Below are 14,779 nucleotides of genomic sequence, written 5' to 3' on the forward strand. Positions count from 1 at the left end.
ATGAGGTTGTGGTGATCTTGAAATCCTCCCTACTAGTCAAAATCTGAAGGTAGGAAGCCCTTTACATCAGACTTCTTTGCAGTAATGATGTATTGAGTTACCTACAGCTTTTAGATTGACTTTTATAGCTGTATTTTATAAGTTACAGCCATAAAAGCCAAAAATCTTTAGCTGGAATACCTGAAATAGGAGATCAAGATGAACTCTTGGGACTTACTCATACCCTGTGTTCTTTAACATTTTATTGGTATATATTTGTATAGTTTTTAAAATAAGGAACTTTGCTTCATATTTTTTGTGCCCTTCCAGCCTCCCTCCTGTCACTCACTGGTCACAATGCCCACATTAGGGATGGACTTATTAGAAGTATTGTACACAGTAACAAATCAATTTTCTAGGTTAGCCTTTTGGGTGAATGTTTGATTTTGCAAAACTCATCTCATTTTTAATAATGAGCTTTGAAAGATTGTTTGCATTTCTTCAAACTTAGTGACCAGAATTTCTTGAGTTCAAAAATCCTTGGAAAATAGGTAGATATAAGATCCGAATTTCAGGGAGTTAAGTTTTCTATATTACTTGTATTCTGATACTCACTTTGGAAAGTTTCCCAGGTTTCTAGAGTAGATATGCAGTAATGGGTAAGAGTGAATTTCACCTCAAACATTATTCTCAAGAAAATGTCAAAAACAAAGGCTTTAAATTTTCAGGTTCAGTGCTGGACAAATAATTAAGTAGACTTTAGTTCATGAAATATGTGAAGGTTGATGTTTCTTTAAAAAAAAGAAAAAGCTTTTTGCCCAGAAGGACTACGTACCAAATAGTAAAGAACCAAAGACTTAAGGTATCTCCAGAAATTGAGCCCAATGAATCTTTCTTTAAAAATCATAATCTCCAGTGATTCCATTTTTGAAACTTCTCATTTATCATGAGCTGTTGAGTTCTGGATAGTTTCCTGGATCTCAATTTTTAAAATTTCACTGATACCAGGGGACTTAGTAATAGAAACTAAATGTCTGAGAGGCACATTTCAGTCATCAATCCACTTGTCTTTGTCAACTTCTCTCGGGGGGGAAAAAATTCTTCTTTTGTTTTTTTCCCCCCCAACCATTTCCAAAAACTCCATGTTATAGACAAATGATGACTGAGGATATATACAAGGCCTTCATCATATTTTGAAGAAAGGAGGGTAAAGGAATCGAGGCGCATATGTTTCTGGATTCCGCCAGATATGTGAAGGATTGCCTCTCTATGGTTAATTGTTTTACTCATTGTTTTACAAGACTATATGTTAGTTTATTGAAAGATCAGTTTCATATTTGCTTTTTCAAATGATTCATGTTAGGAACAATTTGAGCTAAGTCTGGATAATGATTGAACCTCGACTTTAGAAAATACATTTCCTCTGAACTTTTTGTACACTGTTTTGAGTTTATAACTCTGTCCTTTGCATGACCACTATCATTGGTAAATTTGTAACAAAATATTTTTTTTCAAATTCAGTGAATGTTATTTCCACTCCTACCAATGTCTGAGCAAGTAACTGCCTCTCTTCTCCCCAACCCCTACTCTTCAAATACAGAAGTCCAGCTCACTGTCCTTTGCAACAGGTTATGCTGACGAATAAACTATTCTTCATTAATCATTGGTACTTTAGTGAGAAAGAGGTTAGATTCATCCTCTGCTTTGTGCAGCAGTGAATGCCCTGTGGTCTTTGGATTACCCTACCGAATGTTGACCTAGCAAGCATCTACTGGAACGTTTTGCTCTGTGCTTACATTTTGAACAATGTATATTATGATTGCATGTAACTACTATATTTTCCAGCTATACAGGTACAGGATGTATTTTTCATGTTTGCTAAAAAAGTTTATCTTAATTAGCAGTGTTATTTTTATTTATAAAACAAAGAACCAAAACCAAACCAAAATACTCTCATAGATGTGCCCTCCAATTGAGTTTTCTTTACTCTGTTTGTTTGTTTTTTAATTTTTTTTTTTCTTATTGATTTCAGAGAGAGGAAGGGAGAGTGAGAGATAGCAACATTGATCAGCTGCCTCCTGCATGCCCTCTACTGGGGATCAAGCTGGAAACCTGGGCATGTGCCCTGACCAGGAACTGCAACTTCCTGGTTCATGGGATGATGCTCAACCAACTGAGCCACACCAGCCGGGCTTCTCTGTTTTTTTAATCCATCTGTCAACTTCCGTTAAGTATAGGGCACTTAGTAATGTAATGGGTTGTTGCTACTGTTACTCGTTTATTTTGTTATTGTTGGTAATTTTTTTCCTTTAAATTGGATTTTTAACAAAGGCTCAGATTAATAGTATCTTTTACTAATCAACTGTAGATTCATTGTTTCCTAGACTTTTAAAGTTTAGAATGTATACTTTTATTTTAAACATATACTTAACAGAAGTCATTTCAAAACAACAACAAAAAAGGATTCAGAAATTTAAGAATGATTTGGATCAATCTTAAGATTCTGGCAGTAGGCCTTAGTTAAGTTTCACTTTATGCCTATTTTATAGCCCTACAAGGCTTTTAATTTTACTACTTTGAGGACATTTACCATTTCTGTTTTTGTGCTGAATATTGTGATCCTATATTTCCAGGCACCACAATAAAGGCCACAATCAAGGTTGTAATAGCTATGTATACCATTGGGAAATGACATCCTTTGAGCCATCCCATCTTTTTTGGTCCACTCTTCCACACCTATTAATATCTGTAACCGTGAATAATTCCTTATTTGAAGAACATTTGGTTATCTGAGGCAAATTATTAAACCTCATTTTTTAATTTATGAAGTGGGGATACTGACAACATAATCTTTTTCTGAGGGTTGATTTGTTTCATTATAAATAGTTAAAGGCCCTCAGCTATTTCAGAATGATGCCAAATTAACTTGAGTGGTAAAAGTGTAAACATGAACATCATTTATTGTTACCCAGAGCACAATCAATGTCATTTTGATAACCTCTAATTAAGACATAGTAGTCATCTGATACTTGAGCATTGTAGCTTTAGAAAAATCACTCAACATCTCTGAGTATAGTTTCCTCTCATCTGTAAAATGTGATCCTTGAATCTAGTCTGAAATATTCCAAGACAGCTGTCATAGAATCAATAGCTATTATAGCAATAAGTGCTTCATGGAATGATTAAATCTTCTTCCATTGGGCACTTAGAAAGTGTCATCTGTATTGCTCGGTTCTACTCAATGCCAGTTTGTTTGGTTTTTCATTTTCCTTGACTTTCTTTAATCCACTTTGTCAAATCTATTGATTTTCTGTCAGTTTTATATAAAAATTTGGCTAGCAGTTGAAAATAGTTCATTTCTTTTAGAATTTAAAGTCAATAAAATTTCACTGGTCAATATGAGGATGTGACTTGTCATAGTTTGTGCTGAGTCCAATTTGTTTTCTAGAATTTTAAATACCTTCACAATTTTATAGTAACTTTCATCAAGAAAAATTCTCAGTAAACAAGCTGTTGTTATTGTTACCAAATGTCCTGCTTTGAAGTCTTGGCATATCTTTGATTATTGTTTTAAATATGGAACTTTAGGCCTGGTACTTGAAAGTAGAGCCATCTCATTAATTATATTCTAGAGAAAGCTGCTAAAACTGCCAAGAATTTTAAATTTGGAAAGACTTTTTATAAGTAGTAACTTTTCATATAATTGTTTTTACCATTCCCAGCCTAGGAATAATATAAACCAGTTTTATTTAGAAGGAGCTGTGATATAGTAAAATAATTCAATTCAGCCACCATTTATGGAGCACTCTGCCATTATGGGGACTGCAAACATGAGCAAAGAGATCAGGACGATTAATTGAACTAGAAGTAGATAAGAGTCAGAAAAAATGAAAACAAAAATCTGACATTAAGTTATATAGATGGCACTTTCTAAGTGCCCAAGTGGAGGATAAATTAATTATCCCACCAATCACTAAGACCTTATTTCTATAACCTGCCATAAACATTTCAAATATATATGTCAATGAATCATTTCTTATTTTCTTCTGTCTCTCTAGCACGTACTCATCCCCCCACACACACACACACCTCTTTTCCTTTTTCTGTTTCCCATCTGGCCATCACTTGAATTTCTAGGATAGTGTTTTTCAAACTGTGGGTGATAACTCATTAGTAGATTGTGAATCAATTTGACCCAAATTTTTTTTTAAATGAAAATATTAGAGTATACCACATAGCAAGGGAAAGTATCATGTCATGAATTTATTTCAGTTATATATCTCATGTATTTGTATGATTATAACATAAAGTATATGTCTTATTGTTGATTGCCGTTTTTAAAAAGTTTGAAAGCTACCATTCCAGCGTGTTTCATCTATTTGTGTCTTGAACCTAATGTTCTTTAAACACATGTTGAATAGTTACTGCATAAATATTTGGATAGGATTTTTAAAACCAGGATTTTGTTTATGTTTGCTATCTTATTTCTAATCTGCATGGCTAGAGGAAAACCCATAGTGCTGACAAGTTTTATAACATCACTTTAAAAAAAAAAATCCGTTTCCCACCTCATTTTCAATTCAAAGAACACTGTTAAAAGACTAATTTTTTTCCCCTTTAGTGGAGTTCATGCTGGTTTGCACTGGTTTATATTGCTCTGAAGTTCTAGAAAGCCTGACTGTGTATCGTAGTAGTGTGGTATTAAAAATAGGGTAAGTTAATTTTAAAGAGAAGCAGCCGTGAACTGAATTGTTTCACCTGTCACCTGGAAACAGAAATATTTATGTTAGGTTTTGTTGTTCAGGATTATGAGGAACTAGAATCTACTATTTACTTCACTTAAAACGTCCTTCCTGTAAGGCAGTTAAGTGAAGATGTATGACTCCCTTCCAAGCCTTGGCAATTCTGTTACTCCTCCCCCCACCCCTCACCCCCACCCCCACCACCCGCACCTGAGCCTGGGTAAACCACTAAGAATTACTATAGCTGGAATTGGCATTTGAAAAGAAATTACTAGCTACCCCTGGGTCTGGATTGTGATGAAGATCAGGGGCTTTAGCCCTGGCCCGTTTTGCTCAATGGTTAGAGCGTTGGCCTGCAGACTGAGGGGTCCCAGGTTTGATTCCCTTTCCGTTGCAGGCTAGATCCCTGGCCAGTCAGCCAGGTGGGGCACATGTGGGAAGCAGCCAGTCGATGTGTCTCTGTCACATGAGGTTTCTCTCTCGCTTCCTTCCACTCTCTCTGAAAAAGCAACAGAAACACTATCCTTGGGTGAGGGTTAAAAAAAAAAGATCATGGGCTTTAGAGGTCTACAGACTAGATTTAAATCCCTGCTCCACCGCTTAGCAGTTCTTTGACCTGAGACAAGTTACTTCTCAGTGACTTTATTTCCTCCTGTAGAATGGAGATAGTAGCACCTACATGGTAGGATTTTAAGGAGTAAATGAGCTAATGTGTGGAAAGCCCTGTGGCTAGCACATAGTAAGGGCCCAATAACTATTGTTCTTAAATGCTGTGATAACCCATCACTAAAGTAAGAAGTACCTAGTTTTTGTTAGAAAATCACTAGCTGTTACGAATACTAACCCATACCAAGGGTTTTCTCTGTCTCTGTGGGGATAGGTCAGAGGACACCAGCAGAGTTACCGGGTGTAGGAACTCAGGAAGCCTGAAGGGCCTTTTGAGACAGTCCTGTTTCACTGTTGACCACAGCACCCGTATGATGTAATTGCCTGCTTTACAGGAAGAACTGTGTCTTATTTGCCATTGTGTCCCCATATAGCAGGACCTTGGCACATAGTAGATGCTCAGACACTTGTTGAATGAATATTCCGTGGCTATTCTTATGTCACAAAACGGTGGAAATGCAAAGACTTGAGTCCAACAGTTGAGTGAATATTTCCACTTGCCGTGTCTCCTGGCTTGTAAAGACTAATACTGAAATCTCAGCAGTATCCATTAAATGCCTTTTTTACAGTATTTCATTTTGTTGCCCTTTTATCACTTCACCCACCTCCCTCCCTCCTGAATACACCTCTCCTCCTCTTGGGCATATTCCTCTTTGATTCCTAGTAACCATTAATCTGTTCCCCATTTTTGTAATTTTCTCATTTGAAGAACACAGAAAGTCCTCACTTAATGTCATCGTCAATAGGTTCTGCAACTTTAAGCAAAATGATGTATCACAAAACCAATTTTACCATAAGGTAATTTATATAAACAAGAGTTAAGTTCCTACAGCATCTCATCAGCATTATAACAAAACATTATTTGGAACCTGCTGTATTATATAAATAGAATCATGGTCTATGTAACATTTTGTGATTGGCCTTTTTTTTTTTTTTACTCAGTATAATTCACTGGAGATTTATTCAGGCTGCTATTGTGTATCAGTATAGATTTTTGTGTTTTGATATGAAAACATATGTTTTCCTTTTTCTGGGTTAAATGACCAGGAGAGTAATTGCCGGGTGATATGCTAGTTGCATGTTTAATTTTTTAAGAAAATGCAGAGCTGTTTTCCAGAGTTGCTATATCATTTTACTTTCCCACTAGCAGTGTATAAGGAATCCAGTTTCTCTTCATCTTCTCCAGCATTTGGGGTTGTCATTTTTTTAGTCATTCTGCTACTTGTTTAGTGGTATCTTGTGGTTTTAATTTGCATTTCCCTGATGACTAATGATGTTAAACATCTTTTTGTGTGTTTATTTACCTTGTCTATGAATGATTTTTTCCATCTCCTAACTGAGTAGTGTTTTTTTTAACTGGTGAGTTTCGAGAGTTTGTTGTGTATCATACATACCAGTTCTTGCTTATTTTTTTTCTAAAAGTTTTATAGTTTTACACTTATGTCTGTGATTCATTTTGAGTTCATTTTTTATTGTGGTAAAATACATATAACATAAAACTTACTATTTTAACCATTTTTAAAATGTACAGTTTAGTGGCATTAAGTATATTCACAGTGCTGTGCAGCCATCATACTCTCTAGATTGAGAACTTTCTCATCACCCCACACAGAAATCTCGTGCCCATTAAGCAGCCCCCCCCACCCTCCTTCCCTGAATAATATTCCATTATGTGGCTAATACTGCATTGGTTGTTTATCCATTTGTCAGTTGGTGGGATCTGCATTGGTTCCACCTTTTGGCTATTGTGAATAGTGCAGCTATGAACAGGTCATGTACCAGGTCTTTTCTGTTTGACTTACCTCACAACATAATGCCCTTGAGGTCTATCTGTGTTGTTGAAAGTGGCAGGATTTCCTTCTCTTTATGGATGAATAATATTCCTTGTGTATATATACCACATTTTTAAAAATCCGCTCATTCATCAACACTTAGGTTTTTCCATTATCTTGGCTATTGTAAATAATGCCGCAAGCTTCTCCCATATTTTCCTGAGTTGTTTATGTTCAGATAATCTTATGGATCCTAAATTTTTTCAAGGCTTAAAATATAGTTCATTCTGTGGTACTTAGTGTACAAGATTGCAGATAATAAGTTGTGCTTACGATTGACTTAAAATCTATGTAAAAGTTCTTATGTATAAAAGAACACTTAAATGAGAAGTTACCATTTTTATTCTTTATTCTGTATCCTTTATATAAATTCCCAATTCTTATTCCTTGTACATAAAACTATGAAACTTCTATTAAAAAGCCATTAAATAATGAGCTTTTGAAGTTTTAAAAAGGTCACAGTGTTTTGAATTATTTCTAATCTTATTTCCCTTTTTTGGTGTCATTTCCTCATTTTTTGACAAATTCCATAAGCTCCAATTATCAAATATTCAGGACAGAATGTAAACTAAACATTTCAAAATTTTGTAGTCCTCTTATGTTTTATGATATGTGAAATAGTATGTGTCATTGTAAAGTGAACTAGGAGACAGAAAACTGTGACTTGGAATATTGCCTAAGACGTAAGCAGTATGAATTGGAGCAGGATGTTAAACCCATGAACCTCTTAAGTATCAACCTGCATTTATAGCTGCAAGGTTAAAATCAGATAGAAAGGTATAAGAGATGGTATACACTGCAAAGCATTATACACATATAGCATGTTCTTTTATTATTAAAATAGGTGGTTAGATGTATCTTTCTCTTTACCTTAGTCATTGAAAACTGTGTTCATCATCAAGAGTTCTTCAAACTGTAAGATTTTACTTATCAATGTTTCACTGATCAGCTTCTTAAACCAATGCTGAGACAATAAAATGAATCTACTACTACAGTTCTTTATTTTTTGCTGAGTTTTCATAAAATTATTTTATAAACATCAGAAATTAAGTTAGACACAAGCTTGTTACCTGACTCTCTTCTCCGTTAAACTAAGTAGTGCTTTTGGAATTGAGGAATAGGTAGAATCCAACTGAAAGCAATATTTGCGGACTGTCTTTTTAAAAATGGCTTAAGCCAGTGGCCTACTGTGGCAAACTAAAATAGAATTGATCTTTGTTAAGTGATATCCCAGTTATTGAGTACTCGCATAGTCTCTACTTGGCCATTTAAAAGTTAGCATGACGTTATAAAGAGCTTCTAAGATGATACGTTTCCAAAGATTGGTTAGGCCTCTAGAATTCTGATAACCCAGCTGGGTATGAAAACAGGGAAGTTTTTTAAAGTTGGTGCTCTGTGTACCACATTTTTGGATATAGCAAGATAATGGTAAAGACCATAGGTTGGTAAGCCAAACTAATAACAGTACAGAAAAACCAAACTTTTAAAGAATATAATATGGCCAGAGTCATTCCATTAGTAGTGAATGTTGTATAAAAAGGGGGGGGGGGGGACAAAACAACCTGTGAAGAACACATTTAATCATCAAACACTCATTCTTTAGTTGTGTTTTCTTTCAATTTTTAGAATAATGACTTAGGATGTGGAAGGTTCAATTATGTAAAAGCTCATTGTTTTCACTGATTAGTTGCTTTCTAGTCACAAAGTCAGAATTTCATTAAAGCAGTATGATATAAAATGTTTTAAGCCATATTTCCTGAATTTTTTGTGTAGTACACTAAAGTAACTTAGATAACGTACAGAATGTTGCATATGAAATTAACATTGGCAAGAAGAAGGAAACAGTTTTAATGTGTTTTGCAAAAAATATTTTTAACAGAATGAGTTTACACTTCTAGGACCAGAATTAATGCAAGAATTTTTAATATCATAAGTTCATGTGGGCTAAGTTGGGTCAAGGCAGCTTTAGAGATGAAGTCTATCACAGCAGACTATTGTTAGAGACAAATTGGTTGTTACTGTGTTTAAAAGGTGAGACCAGATGTCTCTGGTCTTTATCAGGGATTCAATCCCCAAGATGAGTGTGACCCTTTTGCCTTCCCTCTTCTGCATCTATCTAGAAAAGTGTTCTTCTGGGACTTCAAAGTTGTGAAGAATTTACAGAGTTAAGGGTCCACAGAAACTTCTCTCCCGTTAGTTTTCAACTTAAATGGAAAAAGAATTCTTGGATGTTTTACATTTAATTCCCTTTATTATGAAGTGATTCTTCCCACCAGACAAATAATCACTTAAAAAATACCACTTTGTAATTAGACAGAATGGTTTTTCTGTTACCCAGTCATTTATTTTGAACAGGTTGCATGAATGGAAGTCACCACCTATAGAGAAAATTATGTTAAGCAAAACCATTTTTACAATTTCTTTTTTTGTGTTTTTTTTTTTCTTCTACCTTGGTGCACATTTTTTTATTTTTTTATACTTAGTTCAAAAGAACACTAGGGAAAGGAATATGCCATCACTGGTCTCCCTTTCTCTTGATTTAGGCTTACTGCCATATCACTTCTAAAAGTTGAAGGAAGCATTCCTGCAATTGGCAGTGACTTACTCTCTGCTAGGCCATTCATTACTCCTCTAAGAGTGACTCGGGATCTAGTGCCAGTCTGCAGACTGGGCTGTCTGTGACAAGTACAGACTCTGATAGTATGTGGTTAGAAATTTCTTGCAGTTTGAAATTGCCAAGACATCTGAATGCCTAATTTTGTACTTTACAAAAATATTGGCACACAGCAAATTGGAAAAGGTGACCATAGACAACTTGAAAGGCACCGAGCTAGATGATTTCAATTTCTAACACAGATATTCCAGGCGGAGCTGAGGGAGGAATATTAAATGACTGTCCTGTTGATCTAGCTATAGTTGGTTAGGTGCTCAGTTGTAGCAAAGCCCAAATGAATTTGTTTCCCTAGCATAAAATCAAGGATAACCCTAAGTATCAGTGATAATCATGATAATTAAGTGAATTAGCTGTTCATGTGTTTCCTGAATAGCTTTTCATTGTTTCTTACTTGGTTTTGAAGTACTGTCTTGCTGAAGTTTTGTAGTCTAGCAACCTTAGCAATTCCTACATTCTCCCTGGGAAGTTGTTGAATCATTTAAAAATCTTAAAGCTGTGTTTCTCTCATGTTAGTAAATTATCTTCACTACAAAATGTAGTGGCTCTTAAATCTGGCCGAAATTTGGTCTAATATAAAATCATGAGTAAGAGAGAAAAGAGCTCTACTGACAGTACTCACTAATTGGGAAACTTGCCATCTTAGATATGGTTTGTGTAATTGATCATTGCTTCCTTTAAAAATTTAATCGCATTTGGTGACATTATTATAATTGAACCACGAGTTTCCATTAGCTCTGAAAATATCAATTTCCAATTTAGCGTTATAATCTAAGACATTTTTACCTTAATAAAAAAATTGTTCTAATATTTTTTGAAAAGCTGCTTTTTAAAGAGAGCTACCCACTTACTCTGGGGGTAGGGGAGTTCTTCTTGACCCATGTAAGATTTTTAATTTTATAATGAATTTACCATTAATGCCCTCCTTTGTGTTTATTAATACAGATAAGGGGAATCGGCAGGCTTGAAGCATGAGTTCAGATGCCAGCCAAGGCGTGATCACTACTCCTCCTCCTCCCAGTATGCCTCACAAGGAGAGGTATTTTGACCGCATCAATGAAAATGACCCAGAATACATCAGGGAGAGGAACATGTCTCCTGATCTACGGCAAGACTTCAATATGATGGAACAGAGAAAACGAGTTACTCAGATCTTGCAAAGTCCTGTGAGTTGAAATAGTTCAAAGGCTGTACTTTTTCTTCTTCTTTGGAAACCTTGATATAATGAGGTAGGAGGTATCGTAACCCTCAGCTTAGAAGAGGGGTGAAGAACAGTGACTAGTTGCTCCCAATCTTGCAGAGGCAAAATGCACACCTAATCTATACATTTAACTTACAGAGCTTTAATAGCAAACTGGTATTGTCTTGGTGGTGTCAGTTCTCTTTGGGTTATTTCTGAATGTAATGCTTCATTAAGGAGGAAAAAAGATGCTTCTGAGCTCAAGGACACCCATTTCAGACCGAATATCTGTGAAGAAATGGAAGGCAGGACGGAAGTGTTAAAAACCAAGAAAGAAGTTAGGTACATCTCATACGCATGTTTTCTTCTTCCCTTGGGTCACTTGACAGATCAGCATAGGAAGACCTAAGGTTTTGAGGTCTGTGATTTGGTAGCCGCATGTTACAGACCCCTAATGTAGGCACTCATATATGCATACACACCAAACTAACTAGATTAAAAGTGGATTATAATATAAACTCAAGATGAAAATTCTATCTTCACAGTAGTATCCAGACTTTGCAAATTATATTCAGGTGATTTGTTAGTTTTCTTACCCTTAATGGAATTGCAAAGGTCGCATATAAGTGATAGAAAATGAGAGAACAGTTTAATTTAAGATGCAAAATTAACTCATAACTTTATGCATAATGAAGGTCATGGTCCCCTTAAGGCGGACAGAGTTCAGCACACATAGACTCATGATGCCCAGGTTAGGGTTATATTAGGTTTCCAACTGAAGTACTAAAATAAGCACCAAGGCATAGAACTGCCTGGGGTGGCCCTGGTAAATCATTTTTGTTGTGCCCTTGTGAATTTAATCACAGAGGTTAGTCCAAAGCCAAAGGGGAATTCCACTCTGAGTAATTCTCCTATACCAGTGGCCTAGATAAAAGCAAGTACAAGTTATAAAAGCAGTGCAAGCTTTGAGGAATTTAAGTATAGCTTAAATTTAAAGCTATCCTTTAAATAAACCCTTAAAGGAACCCTTTCCCAGTGGAAAGGAGATTAACCAGGCTTCATCATGAGGGAATAAATGTTATGTGCCTTCCTTTATGCAAACCTGAGTTTCTGTGTTTAGAAATACTTGAAGGGCATGTTAATTTTTTGGATCAAAAATAAATATATTTCGTCTTCTAAAGGAACCCCAATTTTAAGATCTAACTTATTAGCTAAATAATTATATAACATATTGTATAAAGTAACTGAAAGGACGAGATGAAGTTCAGATTTTGTTCAGTGTTTGTAGATAGTGAGGTTTCTTTGGGAAGTGATTGAAAGAGGACCATTGAATTCTAACTGTAAAGTTTATAAGGAAGAAAGACTAAACTACATTTCCATGTGAGGTTTTTTGTTTTATAATTTCCTCATTAAACTAAAAACAGCATAACTTTGAATAGATTATCTAATTTTTAAATCTTATGTATTTTCATTTGTAACTTGGCTTTAAAGTATCAATTTTACTTATGCCTAGGGGAACTTAATAAAATAATGAGAAAGAGCAGATATATAGATTGTTATTTTCATATTCATGTAGCAAGAGTGATAATCTTCAACCCAGAGAGTAACAAAGAAGGTTTAAAAGAATTGTGGAGTGATCATTTTTCCCCCTAGATTTTTGCTAGTGAATTGAAAGTCTTGTTGTGAAAGTGTAAAATTTTGTCTTCCTGCCATGTTTAACACAATAAACTTTTCACCAAAGGAAATTATACATAGTGGCCTGTATTAGTTACCTATTGCTAAATAACTAATTACCCCAAAACTTAGCATCTTAAAACAACAAGCTTTAATTATCTCATCGTTTCTGCGGGTCAGGAATTTAGGGCAGCTTAGATGAGTGGTTCTGGCTAAAGGTCTGTCGTGAAGTTGCAGTCAAGACATCAGCCAGGGCTGCTGTCACCTGAGGGCTTGAATGGTCCAGAGGGTCACTTACATGGGTATTGACAAGAAGCCATAGTACCTTGCCACATGACCTTTACCTGAGGCTGTTTGAGTGTCCTCTGCCAGACTAAGTATCTGAGAGAGAGCAAAGAGGAGCCTCCAGTGCCTTTTATGACATTTAAATACTATCATTTTTACCATATTTATTAGTTAAAAGTGAGTCACCAAGTCAGCTCATACTCAAGAGGAGAGGATTAAGCTCCACCTTTTGAGGAGAGGATTGTTGACTCTCTGATCACAATTATATTTTATTTTATTTTTAAATATATCTTTATTGATTTCAGAGAGAGGAAAGGAGGGGCGGGGAGAGAGAGAGAGAGAGGAACATCAATGATGAGAGAGTCATTGATTGGCTGCCTCCTGCATGCTCCCAATTGGGGATCGAACCCGCAACCCAGGCATGTGCCCTGACCAGGAATCGAACCCCGATCACCTGGATTCCAGGTTGATGCTCAACTGCTGAGCCACGTCCGGTCGGGCTCTGATCACAATTTTAAAACACTACGGTTTGCCACAGTCTATTTACCTTCCTCCCCCCTGCAAAATACACTCACCTTTACCTAACGCCCCTACAAAAGTCTCATTCCAGTACCATATTAGCCTGAACTCAGAATCTCATCTAAATCTGGTCCATTTATATAATTCTGGTCCTCAGGTATAATTCCTTAAGTATAGCTCCTCCTCTCAATCTGTTGACCTAAGAACTAAAGAGACAAGTGGTGGGGCAGGCAAAGATAACCACCATAACATTCCTCCTGTTCAAAAAAGGGAAAAGTTGGGTTACAGAGGCATAATTCACCCATAACCATTCTGAAATCCATCTGGGCAAATGTTTGGAAGTTTCCCTGATGAGGACTCAGTCCTTCTGCTTAACAGAGGTGAGTCTCCTTAGGTCTTGACTCAGCCTTCTGGACTCTGGGTCCTTCCTCTGAAGCATCATCCCTTTTCCTTGAAAGGTAGCCTGTGTTTGCAACTGTGTTTTCTCAACCTGCTTCTTTCTTGTAGAGGTTTTGGTGTTCAAAGACTCCTTTTCTTTTTGTACTGTCTGTTCCTTTAAGCCCAAGCTTGCATTGTTTCTGCCAACAGAACTCTCTTAAAATTTGTGGGTCTCGTATAAATATTGGGGTTCCTGTTAGACAAAACTCATCACCAATAAGATAAAAATCAAAGATATTTCTAATTTGTGTTTGTAAGAAACAAATTTGTAAGCCTTCTATTTAAAATGGTGAGTACATTTGGGAAGAAAAGAAATCAGGAGAGAAATGAATGAACGTGAAGTATAATACTACTTTTTTTTATTGAGCACTACTATGTGCCAGGCACCTATTATGTATCAAATCCTGTTTAATCCTCAAAAACTCAGTCAAAGAAGTATTAATATCCCTAGTTTACAGATGAATAAACCGAAACATAGAGACATTAAATGACTTGCTGAAGTTTTTACCAGTTTAAAGATGGGGTCTGAATTTAAACTCCAAAGTTTACAGCCTTGACCACTAAGCTGTACCATTTAAAGCATTCAATAACATTGAAATAATTTCACCCATATATTGTTTCACTCATCTTCAAATTTTCTTGCTCAACTTAATTTCACCCAACTCAAGAAGAGTTTCCAGTCAGAAGACATTTTGGTGTCTGTAAATTTGAATGACAAATGTAGCACATTGTTGTCTTGAGCTGAGAAAATAAGAGAAGAGCATAGAATTTCTCTCATCCAGACTCCAAGTAC

The 14,779-nt window shown here is 35.8% G+C and overlaps 1 protein-coding gene across 10 annotated transcripts in view; it reads left to right on the forward strand.

Moving 5' to 3' along the window:
* Nucleotides 1–14,779, forward strand: part of ADD3 (adducin 3) — a 100,557-nt gene that overhangs the window by 60,475 nt on the left and 25,303 nt on the right. For all 10 annotated transcript variants that reach the window (XM_081158004.1, XM_081158010.1, XM_081158011.1 and 7 more), the window contains one exon: nt 10,836–11,056. In XM_081158004.1, coding sequence (XP_081014130.1) covers nt 10,862–11,056 — 195 coding nt within the window. In that variant the 5' untranslated portion in view covers nt 10,836–10,861. The remainder of the gene's footprint in view (nt 1–10,835; nt 11,057–14,779) is intronic.

The sequence above is a fragment of the Miniopterus schreibersii genome (genome assembly GCF_964146895.1).
Source record: "Miniopterus schreibersii genome assembly, chromosome: 14".
NCBI lineage: Eukaryota > Metazoa > Chordata > Mammalia > Chiroptera > Miniopteridae > Miniopterus > Miniopterus schreibersii.